This window comes from Elaeis guineensis, chromosome 10 (assembly GCF_000442705.2).
Source record: "Elaeis guineensis isolate ETL-2024a chromosome 10, EG11, whole genome shotgun sequence".
Taxonomy (NCBI): domain Eukaryota; kingdom Viridiplantae; phylum Streptophyta; class Magnoliopsida; order Arecales; family Arecaceae; genus Elaeis; species Elaeis guineensis.
In genome coordinates this window covers 81,087,673-81,105,952 of record NC_026002.2, presented here as the reverse complement: position 1 = coordinate 81,105,952, position 18,280 = coordinate 81,087,673, and the positions used below count along the sequence as shown (strand labels likewise).

The following is an 18,280-nucleotide window of genomic DNA, read 5'->3' as shown; positions in this document are numbered from 1 at the left end:
TTTTAAATGATGGAAAAATGACTTACCACCTCCATTTCATGAGTAAGGCTGTCCCTCATTTCATGAGTAAATCCTATCTATGAAAAAATAACTTATTCACTTATTTTATCAAAAAAAAGAAAGAAATAACTTATCCACTTATTTTATCAAAAAAAAGAAAGAAATAACTTATCCACTTAAAAAAATATTAGAAAATAAATAAGTTAGTCGATAAGATAATTAACCAACTTTTTCACGATATTTATCCATCAAAGAACAAAGGCACTAATCTTTGCTTGGATCATCAATTACATTAAGAACATATATGATTGGAGAAAGTTAGATTCTGGAATGGAATGAGAATAAGTGACTCTCCTTCTAGACATTTGGTTGGAGGGTATTCCATTTCCTTTTCAATTTATGGGGATGGGAATGTCTCAATCTCCTGAATTCAATCCCTATTCTCTCTAATATTCAAATCTTTTTCTGATTTCAATTCCAACCGTGAATCAAACGCACCTTGAGAGCATGTTTGGCTCACAACTAGAATTAGAAACAAAATTAAATTTGAATACTAAAAGAAAATAGAAATTGAATTTTGAAGAATTAAAATATTTTTATTTTTTTTAAATCTAAATAAAAATTAAAATTTTTTGAACTAAATGATTTGAATAAAAATTACCCATTTACATTTTAGAGTCCAATCTCCTTCCATCACATATGTCCTAAATACCAGTGTTGTAAGTAATAATTCATCTATTTGATTTCAATCATACTCAATTCTTGATCCATGAGTGATGGCTTGACGTGCGTCCGGACCTTTAGGATAGGGAAGAGGGAGAAGCCCTTTCCATTTCTCTTTTTTTTCAAAAAAAAAATTCAAGAACAAATAGGAAAAAAATTGATGGTGGGCGGGACCAAGGCAATTTGACTATATTATTATTTTAAAAATAAGATATTGTTATTTGAATAAACTCAAAAAGTATTTATTAAAATTTATATTAATTTTAAGAAAATAGAGATTTTTATACTCATTATATATGGTCATCCTAACGAGACAATGGAGGGCGCAGCATAGGCATAGGTTGTTAATCAGAGACCTCCTAAATCCTCAGGACATTATCAAACGTCATAGCGGCCGTTACTTAAATCCTTATTGAGTTGTCACTTGTCAGTTGACCACACAAGACCGGGGGGGGGAGGAAGCGTGTTTCTTTCCCTGAATTGGAAGGAGAAGGATGCACTGGGCTCGTCAGTTCCGAATATTTATTATTTCCTTGCATCTCTATCTCTTTTCCCCCCGACTTCCTATATCTCGCTCGTATATATAACCGTCCCCTCTTGCACCAATTAGCCTTCCCGAGATTTCTAGGGTTTCTTCAAATCTTTAGAGAGACGAGAGGGTTTCTTCGTCTAAATCTCTAGTTTTAGGGCTGGGTAGGAATGGAAGGCCCGAGCAATGGCGGACTGCTGTACCATGAGGTCCAGGAGTCGAAGCTCTGTGCCGTCCACTGCGTCAATACCGTCTTGCAGGGGCCCTTCTTCTCCGAACTCGATCTCGCTGCGCTCGCCTCCGATCTCGATCAGCGTGAGCGCCTGATGATGTTTGAAGGCAGCGGCGGCCGCGGCACCGGCGTTTTAGGGGACTTTTTGGCTGAGGACTCCCATAATGTCTCCATGGATGGAGATTTCAGTATCCAGGTTTGGCTGCACTTTATCTTTTCTCTTCCGCCTTAGTTGTATAGATCAGATCGGAACTTAATAGAAACATAGAAACGAAAGTCTATATTTGATTTTTGGGTTATAGTGACTGCCGGATTGCCCTAGTTCAATATAGGGCAATTCTCTCAACCTCTAATGCTGATCAACCGTCCTGTGTTTTTCTTTTTTGCATTACGAAAATGGCAATCTTTTATGAGGAATTTTTGAAGGGCTTGTAGCAGAAGAATGGTGGATCTTAACAAATCTCTTTTACTGTTGTTATGTTCGTTTCTAGGAATTAGGATAGCGTTAAGCATGAATATACCAGATGAGCTTTATGCTAGCCTGATGGCCTTGATGCTACGATCAAATTTTAGTATGGTTGCATGACAATTTGGATTCCTTAAATATTGTGATCGGAATTTTGATGTTGAGGTACGCTGTCTGGAAGCTGTTTGGAGAAAAATACATTCTTGGATGGTACCATATTTTTTTCTACTGACTGAAGGTGGCTGTTAACGAGGAGGAGGAGGAGAAACCCTAGACCCATATAGGGGGTAGTTCATGGGTGGTAACCTTTTGCCCAGGCCAAGCTTCAGTTTATGGATCAATGAATGTGATCTTAGCACCCGTTTGGTGTTGCTTTGGTTTTCTCCTTTTGTTTTCAAAAAATCAGGAAGAAAAGTGAAACAGACTGAACAACATATATGACGAAATCCTTTTGTTATGTAAGTTGTTTGTGAAATATTTTGAGATTTTGTTAGCGAATATTTAGTTCTTTTCAAAAGAGTGAAATAAAAAGCAAGGAATAGTTGTACAAATGCTACATGCAGCACCAATCTCCATATGGTATTTCACTAATTTGTAAAGAAGCAAAAGCAACAAAAATACCAAACAAGCTCTAGTTTTAGGTGTTCCCGAGGAGTAATTATGGCAACTTTGTTTATATCTTATCTTGAGAAGAAAATTGGTTTGAGCACCTTCAGAAGAATCATATAATTGATCATCCACAATGCTAAAAATTCTGCAAAAAAAATCTTTTGTGTTCTAATTTTTGGAATAGAAAAGGCAAGTTAGTAGATATATAAATCAAAGAGATAATTTTTTTTTCACGATATATAAGGTTGTAAAAGTCAAGATGAGCTCATGATAGTATACATGTTCTATTTTTTTTTTGGTGTGCTAGATATATTAGACTAGACGAGAGTAAACACATCCATAGAATTTATGGAGCGAAAGTTCCCTAAATCACTGTGGTATACAAGTCGGACTCCCAATATTGTACTCCACTATGTTTAGCAAAATAAAATGCCTACCACTTTCCCGATGTGTTGCATTCTCAATAAACATGGGTGGTTTGAAAAAAATGTAGTTCAGACAACATCCTCCAAATGTTGAGCAATAATGGATGTGAACCTGTTGACTCATTACGAGTTGATAATAGTCTAAGAGTCCGCTTCCAACTGGATATTCTTCGCATGAAGAACCATTGTGGCATAGAGGAGACGTTCCCAAGCAGCTCTTAATTTTGCCATGGGCACATTGATATCATAGAGATAAGACCCTTCAGCTGCAATGAAGTTTCTATTGCTACCTCTAATGACCACACCAGCTTCATCATTTGCACCTTGATCCTTCACACTGCCATAGGAGCTGATCTTGGGGCAACCAAGGGGTGGGGGCTTCCTTTTGATATGAATCATTAATTTAGATGCAGGGGCTGCACGAGGAGAGCTCCAGGCTTTCCTAACTATCAAAGAGTCTTCTATGGAATGACCTTGTGTATATTTAGATGCATAGATGAGCGCTTTCCTTATTGTGGCCTCCAGCTTTAAAATTAAAACATTGTGGCAGTCATGGCAAGCCAAATGTAATAGCCAACAAACATAACAAAACATTATAATGTTTTTGATTCTGCCTTTTTGATCCCTCGTGAAGCACCTATAGAAACCTTGAATAAAGAGGGTAGTGATGGCAACAGAAGTTGGCAGTTGAGTAAGTTCCAAACAGTAATAGTGTACAGGCATTCAAGTAGCATGTGGCTTACATTCTCCACTGCATTTAGGCAGCAATCACAATGAGGAGGAATGTTTCCATTCTTGTTTGCAGAATGCCACAACACGAGTCAATTCCATGCAACCTTCCACTAGGATAAAGAGACTGAGATGACTTTTCAAATTCCAAACCCAAGCTGCATCTTTAGGTCTAGAGTTTTTTGGCTGAAAGAGCTTGTAGGAATACTGGCATCGACTTTGGAGGGTCCAGAAGCAGCCCAACCTATGTTTTCCCTCAGTGAAAAGGCCTTTGAGAAATAGGTTGTCCAACAAATTAATGTTGACCATAGTTGGAAGGCAGTTCAAGGGAGTAGTAGACAACCATGGGTCACGCAAAATCATCATAGGATTCCCATCTCCATTAGTCCATTGAAGACCTGAGGGCACAATGATAGCATACTTAAAATCCTGCCACCATATAGTCGAACAACTTCAAGAACATGTCAGCACCTGAGAGCTTGTCTAAGCACCATACTTAGTGTTTGTTGGTAAACACCAGATATTATCCGGATCAAGGAGTTGCTTAGCAGCATGTTTAGCCAATTGAGTCTCATGATGGGCAATCAGAGATGGTACACCTAAACCACCACTTTGTATCAGTTGGCAGACATCATGCCATGCTATTAAATGAAATTTCTTGGTAGTATCAGTAGAATCCCAAAGAAAATTTCTTGTTAGATAGGTTTGTGTACAACAGATCTTGAAATAGTGATGTTGGACATAAGATAGATTAGCAAAAGCACAGAGGATAGATCTGATTTAAACAAGCCTTGCCATCATTAATAATGACCTTCACTTTCAACTCACCATGGATTAAAAACAAGCCTCCCTACTAGGACCAGATCTTTTTCAAAGAAAAGCTTGCATATTGTTGAGGATGACAGTTTAATGACAATTCTTTTTAAAAAAAAAAAAAAACTTACAGTCGGTCATTTAAAGGTTATTTGAGTAAATTGACTTCTTTCTCATTCCCCAAAAAGAAGCCTTTAAATATCCATAATAATAAATTGGCTGGTTGGTTAATACAATGATGTGTTGATTGTAAGCATATGTACAAGCTATGCAAACTTGTGACCGTAATAAACATGTATTCATTAAGCCCAATCCCTCCCTCTTTACCGGACTTTCCTTAGGCCAAGTCTGGATTCAATTTGGCCACAGTTAACTCTAATTTCTACAAAGCCTAAGCCTGTGTTGTCTCAATTGATTTCAGGCTCAACTCTTTACGGTAATTCCTAGTTTGTAGTTAAAGCCTAAATTATTAGCTGTATGTTGATTGATTCAGTTTGTCTCACTGATACCCTTAATTAATATTGAGAATGGAACTTAAACTTTTAGTGTACTGAAAAGCTAGATGCATCACCAGTAACCATTGTTTACTAGCCCGAAATTTGTCAAAGCTCCCACAAGAATAAATTGGATGACTATGATAACATGAGCTGGATTTCTTTTCGAAATGTAATGATAACTTGTTTTGGAGGTCTGAAAACTTTTGTTTACGTCCAATATCTTAATTTTAGTTACTAAATAAATCCTTTTCTTTCCCGGTAGGGTCATTGTCAACAGGATCCCATCTCTCAATTCCTCGTACCTGGTAATGTTAATTTTTGTTTGATTCCTTCTTGGAGTGAATTGTTTACTACATGTATGACATATTAGGATTTTTTGGTGATTATGTGGGTTGAATTCAAAGTCATTTTTATGTGGAAATGGTAGAATCATTCTTACTGAATGTAGATTAGTGAATGAGTTGGCCTGTATACTCTAGGGGCAGGACTATGCTTATTGAGGTGACAGTCCTCATGTGTTAGTTCTTGACTTCTTTAATGTCTCCACATATTATGGTCAAATTTAGAAATATCCATGGTGACTTTTTCTGGAGGATTAGAAGAGGAGAAGAACATGAGAGAAGTATTCATTTTGCTAATTGGGCTAGAGTCAGTAAAGCATAATGTCAATGTAAGGAGTGGCGGAGGTGGAGGACATGAATTGGAAGGTTGAATATGACTGGTTATGGAAAGTTGCATGATGAAATTGGATGTGGAAAGAGGCGGTCATACTGATAAAAGAAGTGATTAGAGAGAATTATTTGGTGAGTCTTTAAGATCATATAAGGTTGAAAGGAGAATCATTTAGTAAGTTTTTAAGATCGCGTAGGGTTGAAAGGAGTGAAGAAAGTCGGCTTCTACAAGACTTAATATATGGCGTATCCTGGATTTTGAAACTCTGTATCGTTTCTATTATTATGTGAAAACCTTCTGTAGCTAGACTCTTAATCCTGTTTATGTTTTTTTCCTTGATGAAGTTGTGGCATGTAATAGTTTCTTATGTTAAAACGTGAAAGCCTCAAGTAGTTGGAGTGTTCGTTTTTTCTTTTTTTTTTTCATGCTGTGGTTGTTGCATGTGACTGGAAAGTTTTGGTCGACATAGGGGGCTCCAGTGCTGTTTTTAGGCATGGGGAAATGGAAAAATCAGGTGCCCAACCTCTACATATTTTTTATATCTTCCCCATTTGTCTGGCGTCCCCCTTCCCTTCCCTTATTTTTCAGAAACTTGTTTCTGTGGTTTTGGGGGGGGGGGGGGCGCGCGGGGGTTCGGAAGGGAATATCGATGAATATAACTTCTCTTCTATTTTGTTTCTAACTTCGGGCTTCCTTACTTCTGCTTTCCTGCTACAGTTGCACTCCTTTTTTCTTCTTTCCTTTTCGAGGCAAGTGTTGTTTCTGGGGAAACAGAGAAATTGGCTCAACCATATTTAGCCTCTAACTAATGTCTGAAAGATGGAAAGCAGAGAAGCATGTGAATTAAAAAGGGTGGTATATTTATCAAACGAAGACATTTGTCAAAGGCTCTCCCCTAATAGAACAACTGAATAATACTACAAACAATAATGGTTGATGCTATCCCTCAAGCACTCCATCTTATATAAGACATGTTCCATGGGACATGCACTAGTTAGTGCTTATGACCTGAACTTTTTCGAGAGTTTTTTTTTTGTGTAGAACAATAGTTGGTTTTTCAATCATACTATACTGTATATTCTCTCACAGGGATGTCAAGCTTAATTCCCTGAAACTCTATATTATGGGAACTAAATTATCAGTAGTTTGTTTGCTTATAAAGGTGAGGGATTTCCTGATATGGATGGGAGGTGATTTCTGTGTTCTGTAACTGGTTTGTGTAAATTATAATTGTGCTTTGGGTGAAAATTTATCCTTTTTTTTTGTTTTAACTGTAGATTCACTGCATTTATTATTTGGTTTCTCATTTCTCCCAGTTGCTTGATGCCTATGAGTCATGGAATGACCTAATATTTCATTGTTCCAGATTCATGCCATATACATGTATACACACATGCCCAGCAGATAATGTGGCAAATATAGAAGGGTAAAAGTACATTACTAGCACAGATTTAGTGATAATAAAATGTTGCAACCTTGTTAATGAGTGAAATTCGTGAAAGTTTTATCAGATATTTGCAGCTTTCTGATTGTATATTTATACTATCAGCTTCCCATCAAAACCTGGAGCACCTTGAACATGTTAGTTCTTACAGAGAGTGAAGATATTTATTTTACTTCTATGTTAACTTTTTGCTATTTCTTTGGTATGTTGAGTGCCAATTGGCACATTCCTCTGTTAAGTTATATATTCTGTTTCCAGTTGTCTCTATTATCCTTGTATTAAGTGATTTAAGCATCTTGCAGGTTTTAGAGAAAGCTCTGGAGGTGTGGGACCTACAAGTTATCCCCCTTGACTCCCCAATTGCAGAACCATCAAAGTATGACCCTGAGCTGGAGAATGCCTTTATATGTCACTTGCATGACCATTGGTTCTGCATTCGGAAGGTTAATGGAGAGTGGTACAATTTCAATAGTCTTTACCCAGCTCCCGAGCATCTCTCAAAGTTCTACCTCTCAGCTTACCTGGATTCTCTCAAGGGCAGTGGCTGGAGCATTTTTCTAGTTAGGGGTAATTTCCCTAAAGAATGCCCAATACCCTCATCTGAGGCATCTAATTCATATGGGCAATGGCTAGCTCCAGAAGATGCTGAGAGGATAACAAAATCATGCAATCAAATGCAGGTCCCTGCACAGGGAGCAGATAAATTGCAGCCTTCTTATTCTACAGAGTTTGCTGATGAAGCGGATATGATTGCAAAGCAGGAGGAGGAAGATCTGAATGCTGCAATCGCTGCTAGCTTAATGGAATCTTCTGCCTTTAGCACTGAAAATGTTCAAAATAAGGGCAACTCAATCAACTCTGTAGTAGAGAGCTCCGAACATGGTGTAACCAACAATAACAATGTGATGGATCCTGATACTGGTGCATGCGACAGTGATTTGCCAGAGTCTACCTCAGTCCTTACAGAAACTCACATTTCCAAGAATGAGCGAGATCAGTAGCCAAAAGAGGGTGTTCTCAATGGATCTTTACTTCTCTTACTATGGCCATTTTCCTGCTTGTAGAGTTTTAAAGTATTCGAGTTACATTCTGTCTCATAGAAAATCATTACATTTACATGTTGCTGGAATTTACAAAAGCTCAGCTTTGCTTTTGGCCATCTCTATTTCATGAAATGTTAGAATACAAATTTAAAATCATTGTGATGCTGGAGTTTTACTTTTGGCTTGCTTGTCTGTATTTTATGGCCTTGGCATTTTGGTCTGATGGATTATGCCATGAATGTGAAGAACCAGAAACGGAGATAGGTTAAGCAGCTTTCCAAGCAAAAGCCTTGTGGTGCTTACGAAGTGAGGCTGCAGGAGCTCACAGCTACGTTCATACCTGATCTTTTGCATGCTTGCATGTTAAGTCCTCAGCATGAGGGTCCACTTGATATCATTCTTAAAGGAAATACTTTTCCTTAATATGTCTTATGATGTGCGGCTGTAATTTGCTTGTTCAGTTCATTGTGAAAATGATACAGTTGCATGGGGACATCAAATATCAAAATGTAGAAGCTCATTTGCCCCTCCCCTTTAGACACTTGATTTTTTTTCCTTTTATGCCCTTCTGTCCTGTTAATAATCACAAATATGGATGAACATTTTGAGAAAAAATTACATGCAAGTCCAAACAAGCTAGGTGATGCATTTTTAAGGATCTGTCTGAATAGTCCCATTGGATCCTTATAATTGGAAGCGAGATTTCTAAAATTATATAATGTAAGGTTTGGTTTGGCGTATATTAACTAGATTTTTCCTAATTCATTAAAGAGGAAAAAGGGATCCAAGTAAGCTCTTTTTTCTTTATATAGCATTCAGGTCGATCCAATTCAAGATCATTTATTTATAAAAATAGATTTAGCTCAGTTTGTAGTCTATGATCCTCCTGGTTGTATTGATCAATCCATAAATTCAATAATTCTATGAAATTTTTGATCAAATCCTATAAGAAAGAAAAATCTAAAGAGAGATTTTTGTTCTAAAATTTCAAATTGAAATTCTTTTAATATATTTTTTTAATTTTTGAAGAAGTTAAAAAAAAATTATTTTAAAATTTTCATCAAAAATTTCAACATCATGAATTTTTGACCTCAAAAGCACTTCTTGACCCATCAAAAGCAATCCCGAGCGTAAGTTCGCCGACTAGATGTTCTAAAAGAGCGCCCAAGAAAAAAAGAGACTGAGATAATACTAAGACGAAATCAAAGACAGACAAAAAAAAAGATCCTGTCAGATGATATGCAAAAATGTTACTACCATGGGGGAGAGGTATTCCACTCGAATTGAAGATCTTCCTCGTCAGCGAGGGGGCGGAACCGATCCTCAAGGGTTGGTGTCACCTTATTCGTTCCAATCTTTGCAGCTAGTACACTACCTAAGGATATGAATCCTCGACCGTTTATTTTGGAGAATGATCAAGGATCGGATGGATGATCTCTACCCAGAATTCAAGTTGGAAAATGCCAATCAATTCCATCTGTGCAGACCCATAGGACTTTGTTGTCCAGTTGTGTCATCCCATTTATCAGTCGTGATCGGTCAAGCCCATGTCGCATCACCATCTCCTCCATGGTCAGCCACATGCCAAGTGAATTTATGGTCGCTGTCAAAGGTATTTAAATACCTCACGCGGTCCCGTGTGATGGGACACGATCGTAATGACCCCTTGTCCTCTCACCCTTGACTTTAATCCTCCCTAGAGAAGGGATCCTAACCAAAATTGCGACACCGACCCTCGACTCGACCATGGGTTCCAGTGCCTTACTGATTCATACATTAGTCGGTCTAGCCCAAAGTGACATATGGGCGCCAGGCATTGAGCCAAGAGAGGCCCGACTATCTTCAGAGATTTTGAGTCAATCCTTATTTCTAATCAGTCTTTGAATCATACACTATTACAACTTATCGTACATAGGGAGACTGACCCTTTTTCGAGCCCCGTGCGGCGGGCTAAACCGACCCTTAGGTCGTGCCGAGCCTCGCTTGTCCGACCACCTGCCGATTTTGAATGGTGCGTTCTGGGGAGATTTCCCAGCATTCCCCCCGGTCACCGATCCCTGCCGCTATCAGTTAATGAAGGGGCCGATCCTGATGGATCGACCGATCCTCATGACCGACACCATCTAGCAACAAAGGTGTCCACCAGCTCTCAGACTTCAGCACATCGAACAATGGCCCTTCATTTAAAATGCGGATCAAAGTATACTAATTATGGCTTCTTGTTTGCATAAATCAATTTAGGGTACACCATCCCACGCCATCATTCCACTTGTAAACCACGCACTGGGTAAACCTACATCACGTAGCCTCTCTTGATTGACTACACACTGTATAGTTTCGTGTGATGGGACACAATTAGAATGACTTTCCGTCTCCCCTCATTTGACCTTTGGCCCCCCATTAACGGGGGGGCAGAGGGGGTCTCGGGGAACATGCGGATAATAGACCATCTGGACATCGGGCTCAAGGTCAGGGGAAGCTCATTTTTGGTGTTATCCTCGAAGATTCTGAGCCGATCCTTACTCCTAATCGGTCCCTGAATCCTTCACTATTATAACCTATCATTTCGGTAAGGTTGGCCCCTATTATACTGACCCTCCGAATAGGATCTCGTAGAGAGTCCTTCAGTGTCCATATTTCTGCCGCTGATCCCGACCTCCATCAACCAATGGATGGGTGAGTATGAGCAAACTGACCGACCCCCCCTGGCTGACTCTCTCCATCTAATGGTAGAAATTTCTGTTGGCCCCTAGACTTCGACATCAAAGGATAAATCGAACATTGGAATCCAGCCATTCGTCTAAAAAATAGATCGAAGGACTACTTATGATTTTGTTTAAACACGTCGAATCAAGATGCATCATCTTGGTGCGCCATTTCTCTCACCGCCTGCACGCTCGTTAAGCCCACGTCACATCACCTTTCCTGTCGGTAGCGCATCAAATAAAAGTCCACTTGACAATGACACATGCGACATGACCTGTACGGCCTGCCGTCATCATCAATCCCCCTTTAAATTGAGATAAAGAAGAGACCCTCAGGTATGCACGTGTGTGCCCACCATACTTGTGCTCTCTTGTGATTTCCTCTCCTTCTCCTTCGTTGCACCAGATTCATGACTTGACCGTCAAAAGGTCCCTGTTGCAGCCAATTTTGGTTGAAACTTATTTTGTAGGAATGCCATTCCGATGGTCTCCAGTTCACTCTAGCCATCTCCGTACGCGGTCGAAAATCTTTCACAACAGATGGGCGCTAGAGGAAGGGTCAGGCCCACTCTGAAAAGGAGAGGAGAGACGTGCAACTACTATGATGTCGTGCAAAGGGGCATCTTCCCACTGGTCAAATGCTGTTGCTTCTCAACTAACGAACAATCTACCTAACCCACAAACTCAGACATCACCGTTGGAGGTTCCACCACCAGTTGCTCCACCATTTGGAGCTATTGTCGGCATGGACCAGTTCAACTTATTGGTCCAACAAGTTTAAGATCTAACTGCGGCGATGCAAGTAATACAACAAAATAACCCTCTACCACCTATTGCATTTTTGCCTGGGCATCCTCAAGTCCCCCCATAAAAATAGATTCACCAAAGTCACTGAAGGAGCCAAAGCATAGTGCTCGACGGTCTCCGAGTTCTCACTCGGAGTACGACTCCACTTCAGGTCGAGCCTATTCTCTCTATTCTGGAGCCTATACCATCAGAGATGCAGAGATTGATCACAAGCTTTGAGATATTAACCAAATGATCGAGGCTTTGCAAAATCGAGCCTCAACTAGGGATGATGGTTATAACATCGATCCTCCTTTCAGTATTGAAATCATGAGTCAGTCGCTCCCCTGCCATTTTAAGATGCCCCAGCTGGAAAGCTATGATGGGTCAGCTGACCCTATGGATCATTTGGAAAGCTTCAAGGTGGTAATGCTTCTCCGTGAGGCCACTGATGCCATTCTCTGTAGGGCCTTTCCCTCTACTCTGAAAGGTGTGGCCCGACACTAGTATTCCAACCTAAAGTCGTGAGCAATTTCCTCCTTCAACCAAATGGGTCACCTCTTTGTGACCCATTTTATCAGTAGTAGGAGGCAAAAAAAATGATCTAACTCCCTAATCAACATCAACCAGAAAGAAGGAGAGTCTTTCCGATCCTATCTTGGCCATTTTAGTGTGACCACATTGGAGGTGCGCGACCTACATCAGTCAATTGTAATAACCACTTTAAAGGGTGGACTTTTAAAGAACGATCTTCGATACTCCTTGAAGAAGTCCTACCCCCATGACTTCGCAGACATGCTGGCCAGGCTGATGAAGCTTTTGAGAATGGGCCCGCATCGGGGGCAACTCTTGAAGAAAGAAAAAAAGGAAGAGTATGAGAAGCTCCGACCATTGGAGAACCATAAAAAAGACTCTTGGCAAGCCCGATCTCCCCCAAAGCACAACCGATCCCGAACTCCCTCAAGGGGATTTCAATGGCAGGGTCCAGTTAAGAAACAACATCTATCTCCGTCCAAAAAATTTATCAATTATACTCCCCTCAATGTTCCCCGGACATAGGTCCTTATGGAGGTGCATGGCCAGATCTCTCAACCTTAAAGAATGACGGGGAACCCAATGCGCCAAAATCCAAATAAGTTCTGTCTTTATCATCGTGACCACGACCACGACAACGAAGATCGTGCCCAGCTTTAGGATTAGATTGAAGAGCTTATTTACCGTGGATGTCTGGATTGATTTATCAGACACCATCTCGAACATCGTGAGGAGCACCGAAGAGATCCCCCACAGCAGGAGAAGTGACAAGAGCTTTCGAAAGACCATCCCCCAACTAGGATCATCAATGTAGCAGCAAGGGGAATCAGCTTAGGATTGAAGTAGAAGCCGAATCATCTAAGAAGCTGAGGATTGAGGAGCCCATCACCTTCATTGAAGAGGACACTCAAGGAGTCTTGTATCCACATAATGACATGGTGGTTGTAACTTTGAATATAGAAAACTATGATGTACGTTGTGTCCTAATAGATAATGGAAGCTCAATGGATGTATTATTTTATGATGCTTTTTCTAAAATGAAAATACCTCCTGAGCACCTGGGATGGTTGGATGCCCCCTTGGTAGGATTTATAGGCGACGCCATACACGTTGAAGGGGTTGTCACGTTGCCCGTAACTACTGGTCGAATTCCTCGATGGTCGGTGGCCCATGTAGACTTTTTGGTGGAGCGGACGCCCTCTATATACAATGCCATCATCAGGCACCTAGGACTCAGTGCCCTTCAAGCGATAGTATCCACCTACCATCTCAAGATGAAATTTTCGACCCATTATGGGGTCAGTAAGGTTTAGGAGGATCAGGCTTTGGCATGCCAGTGCTATACCATTGCGCTTCGGGATGCCAAATAACCAGAGATTTACTTTATCGATAAGCTGGATACCCATGATGACTTAACCAAAAAATATGAGGAGCCGGTAAAGGACCTTGAGGCGGTCCCATTAAATGATGGGAACGAGGAGCATATGGCACAAATCGGATCAAAATTAGACCCAGAAATAAGAAAGCAACTTATTTTCTTTTTGCAGAAAAATACAGATATTTTTGCCTGAACTCTTGCAGATGTGCCAGAGATCGACCCTATGGTAATGATGCATTGGCTAAGTGTCAAGCCCACACATCGGTCGGTGAAGCAAAAGAGAAAGAATTTCGCCCCCGAACGACAAAAGGTGATAGCTAAAGAAGTGAAAAAGCTGCTCTAGGCTAACTTCACTCAAAAAGTAACTTATCCTGATTGGATCACCAATGTGATTTTAGTAAAAAAAAATGAATGACAAATGACGGATCTGTATAGACTTTACAGATCTGAACAAGGTATGCCCTAAAGACAGCTACTCTCTATCTTTAATTGATCAGTTGGTAGATGCTACTTTGGGGCATGAGCTCCTCATCTTCTTGGATGCCTTCTCAGGATATAATCAAATCCAGATGGCACCTGGGGATGAGAAAAAGACCGTCTTTATTACTGATCAAGGTCTCTTTTATTACAGGGCTATATCCTTTGGCCTAAAGAATGCAGGTGCCACTTACCAATGCCTAGTAAATAAAATATTTGGATATCAGATCAATCAAAATATGGAGGTCTATGTGGATGATATGCTCGTCAAAAGTAAGACTTCGTGCCGCCACATAGATGACCTCAAAGAGATCTTTGCCACACTTCAAAAATACCGAGTGAAGTTGAACACGACAAAGTGTGCCTTCGGTGTAACCTTGAGAAAATTTTTGGGATTTTTGATGTTGAGCCGAGGTGTGGAAGCCAATTTGGAGAAGATCGAAGCCATTCAGAACATGAACCCTCTGAAACTATAAAAAAAGTTTAGCATCTCACGGGATGGGTGGCGATGCTAAATCGATTTGTATCCAGATCGACCAAACAGTGCCTTCCGTTCTTCAAGATTCTGAGACAACCCAAAGACTTTTTGTGGACTGCAGAATGCAATTACGCTTTTGAAGAGCTAAAGAGCTACCTGGCTTTCCTATCATTTCTGAGCAAGCCAAGAATAGGTGAAGAGCTCTGCCTATACTTAGTAGTTTCTCCAATTATCATGAGTTCTGTCCTGATTCAGAAACAAGATAATTCAGAAGCCTATTTATTATATTAGCCGAACCCTCTATGATGCAGAGACCCAATACATCAAAATAGAAAAGCTCATTTTTGCCCTTATTATTATCTCTGCTTATAGACTTCGGCCTTACTTTCAGCCACATCCGATTGTAGTCATGACTGACCAACCCCTAAGGATTGCCTTACATCATCTTGATACTTTAGAATGATTGGCAAAATGAGCAATCAAACTTATAAAGTTCGGAGTGGAATTTAGACCTTGGCCTTTTATCAAAGCTTAAGCTCTGGCTGACTTCATAGTGGAATATACTATTCCCGAAGACTCGACGGAGCCAAAAGCATTTAAAGAAGGGGCCAAGATTCCCTTCTGAGACCCGCCCCATGAACAAGGCAAGTTTTAGACTGTAAACGTGGATGGATCGACTAGTTCCATTGGATCCAGCGTAGGCTTGTTGCTTTCAGGGCCAAATAGATTTGTTGCAGAATATGCTTTATGATTCAACTTTTCTGCAACCAACAATGAAGTTGAATATAAAATCTTTTTGGTCGGACTAAGAATTGCGTAAGAGCTAGGAGTCAAGAAGCTAAAAATCTACACTGACTCGCAACTGATAGCTGGCCAAGTTAAAGGAAAGTATGAAGCACGAGAGGAGAATATGAAAAAATATCTCTCGAAGGTAAAGAGTCTCACCTCAATATTTTTTAATTTAGAAATTCAGCAAGTATGCCGAATGGAGAACTCGAGGGCTGATCTACTCTTCAAATTAGCCACCTTGGCACCAGGCGATCTCCCTAAACATTTATTCTTTGAAGTGCTAGAAAAGCCAAGCCTCGAAGTTCCGATCCAAGTTCTGTAGGTTGATGAAGAGCCTAGTTGGATCGACCCCTTCATTCATTTCTTGAAGGATGGAGTCCTACCGGCTGACTCGAAGGAAGTTAAGAAAATCAAACATCAGGCCCCACACTATATCCTCTATGAAGGGAAGCTTTATAAGTGATCATTCTCCTTGCCGCTTCTTAGGTGTCTTCACCCCACTGAAGTTGAATATGCCCTTCAGGAAGTACATGAGGAAATATGCGAAAGTTATGTGGTTGGAAAGTCGTTGGCCTACAAACTACTTCGGTAGGGGTATTACTGGCCCAAAATGCAAGACGATGCCATTGACTTCATCAGACGCTGTGATTAGTGCCCAAAGATTGCCAATATCTAGCACCAGCCAGCCACTCCATTAACCCCAATTACAGCTCTCTGGCTATTTGTGCAATGGGAGATGGATATCCTGGGTTATTTTTCTCTAGCTTTAGGATAGAAAGTTTCTACTCATAGCAATTGACTACTTCACTAAGCGGGTAGAAGCCGAACCCTTGGCCAACATAACTAAAGCTAAGGTAATGAAATTTGTCTGAAAGTCAATCATTTGTAGGTTCAACCTCCCACGAGTATTGATCACAGATAACGGGCGCCAATTCTCTTGGTCAAAGTTGCTAAGTTCTATCAGAAACATGACATTTCTCAATATTTTATATCGATGGGACATCCACAAGCTAATGACGAGGTTGAAGTTACCAATCGAACTATTCTACGGTGCCTAAAAGCTAGGATCGAACGAGCCGAGAGGGTCTGAGTCGATGAACTCTATAGTATATTATGGGCCTATAGAACCACCTAGAGAACTCCAACAGTGAGACTCCTTTCAATCTTTCCTTCAGAACAGAACCTGTCATACCGATGGAGATTGGGCTCCCATCATTTCGGGTCAAGAACTATAATGATTAAGCCAATGTGGAATAACTCCAAGTGAATCTAGATCTGCTAGAAGGAGTTCATGAAAAAGCATGAGTTCGGATGGCAGCCTATCAATAAAAAATGGCCCGATATTACAACTCTCGAGTCAGAAATAAAGAGTTCAGGATCGACGATCTGGTCCTATGCCGAACGGAAGTCTCTCAACTTGCAGAGCATGGGAAGCTGACCCCTAGTTGAGAAGGTCCTTACCAAGTGAAAGAGATCATCAGAACCGAAATCTATCGCCTAAAACAATTGGATGGGACACTTTTGTCCTGCCCCTGGAATTCAGAAAACCTCCGCATGTACTGTAGATGTGTATCTGATCAATAAAAGGTGTCTCCTTTCTAAATGATCTCATTTGTCGGTTGATCTCCAGCTCATATCCAACAGTTGTCTTGCTTCAAAGCCCCCACGATGGTAGGAGTGCATCCGAAGCCCCCACAACGGTAGAAGTGCATCTGAAGCCCCCACCTGTTCGATGGGAGTGCTATAGGAAACCGACAGATGTTTCAAGCATACTTTTCAAAATTTTAAAGCAGAAGACAGATTAGATTAAACTATTTAATCTAATAAACATACTTTAGATCTAATCTTAAACACCTATCTTAGGATCTATAATATGTTATATTGCATATATGAGATCTGAAAATAAAAATCTGCATATATGATCATATCAAACATGTAATAGTAGATCACATCTATACCATAGATCATATCTATAATAAATATGAGTTCAAAACTCATCACCTAAGTATGGGTAGTAGATCACCGTATCTAAATATCATGGTCTTGCTGGTTGCTCGCAGCTGCACAGGATGTCTGACCTCTATGAATCGTCCACTCGAAGTCCTACGCTGATCAATCTTTTCGAAAGTGCTAGCTTACGTGAAGATCCTATTGATGGCTTATCTAGTCTTTCTTCGGATCTCTCAAACTCCTCCAAAATTGAAGACGAATACAGAGGAAGATGTGGTGGTGGAAAAAGGGAGGAGAACTCTCTTCTCTCTTTGATTTTTCCTCACCCAAGAATCCTAAAATAAATTCTAGGTCTCTCACCAAGAGGAGTCAGCTCTCCTCTAATCACACACGCCTAAGAAGCCAACGCCTGCCCCAAACCTCATGCCCTAGAGAGAAACGTTTCTCATGGTAAAAACACACCTGAAAATTGTTGCACAAAAGTCAAGGGTTTTTAATGTTGGCATGAAGATGAAGATAAGAGCTAGTTCAAATCAAATTTGAACTAGAATAAAGATCAAGTTCATCTTGAATTCAAATCTAATTTGAATTCAACCTTAAACCAGATTTTATCTTCATCCAAATGGGCATTGGGAGGGAAGAGAAACATCTCTTTGGCATGGAGTTTTCTCATGCAAATCTGGTATTTGTGATGAGAAATGTGGCGTGGGTAAAGGGTGGTCGGCGCTAGGAAGAGTCCAACCTAGTTTGGACTCTAGGATTTTATCCATTTGGTTCTCATGCTAATCAAATTAGATTAGATCCAATTAGATAACAAAATCTAATCTAATTAAGTATCATATGAACTAGATTAAATTCTTATCAAATTAAAATTTAATTGAGCCCAAGTCCTGATCAAATCAAGAATCAATCATCCTTAGCAATTAGGTCATCTCATAACCTAATCGGATCAAATTTAATTGAATCTAATTCAATCAGACTTGAACCAAACTATATTGTTT

General features: G+C 40.1%; 1 protein-coding gene across 1 annotated transcript; it reads left to right on the top strand.

Moving 5' to 3' along the window:
- Positions 1-1,183: 1,183 nt before the first annotated feature.
- LOC105050558 (ataxin-3 homolog) lies at positions 1,184-8,338 on the top strand. The gene is made up of 2 exons (XM_010930635.4): positions 1,184-1,680; positions 7,442-8,338. The coding sequence occupies exons 1-2, from the start codon at positions 1,423-1,425 to the stop codon at positions 8,138-8,140; spliced, it is 957 nt and encodes a 318-aa protein (XP_010928937.1). The 5' UTR covers positions 1,184-1,422; the 3' UTR covers positions 8,141-8,338.
- Positions 8,339-18,280: the final 9,942 nt, after the last annotated feature.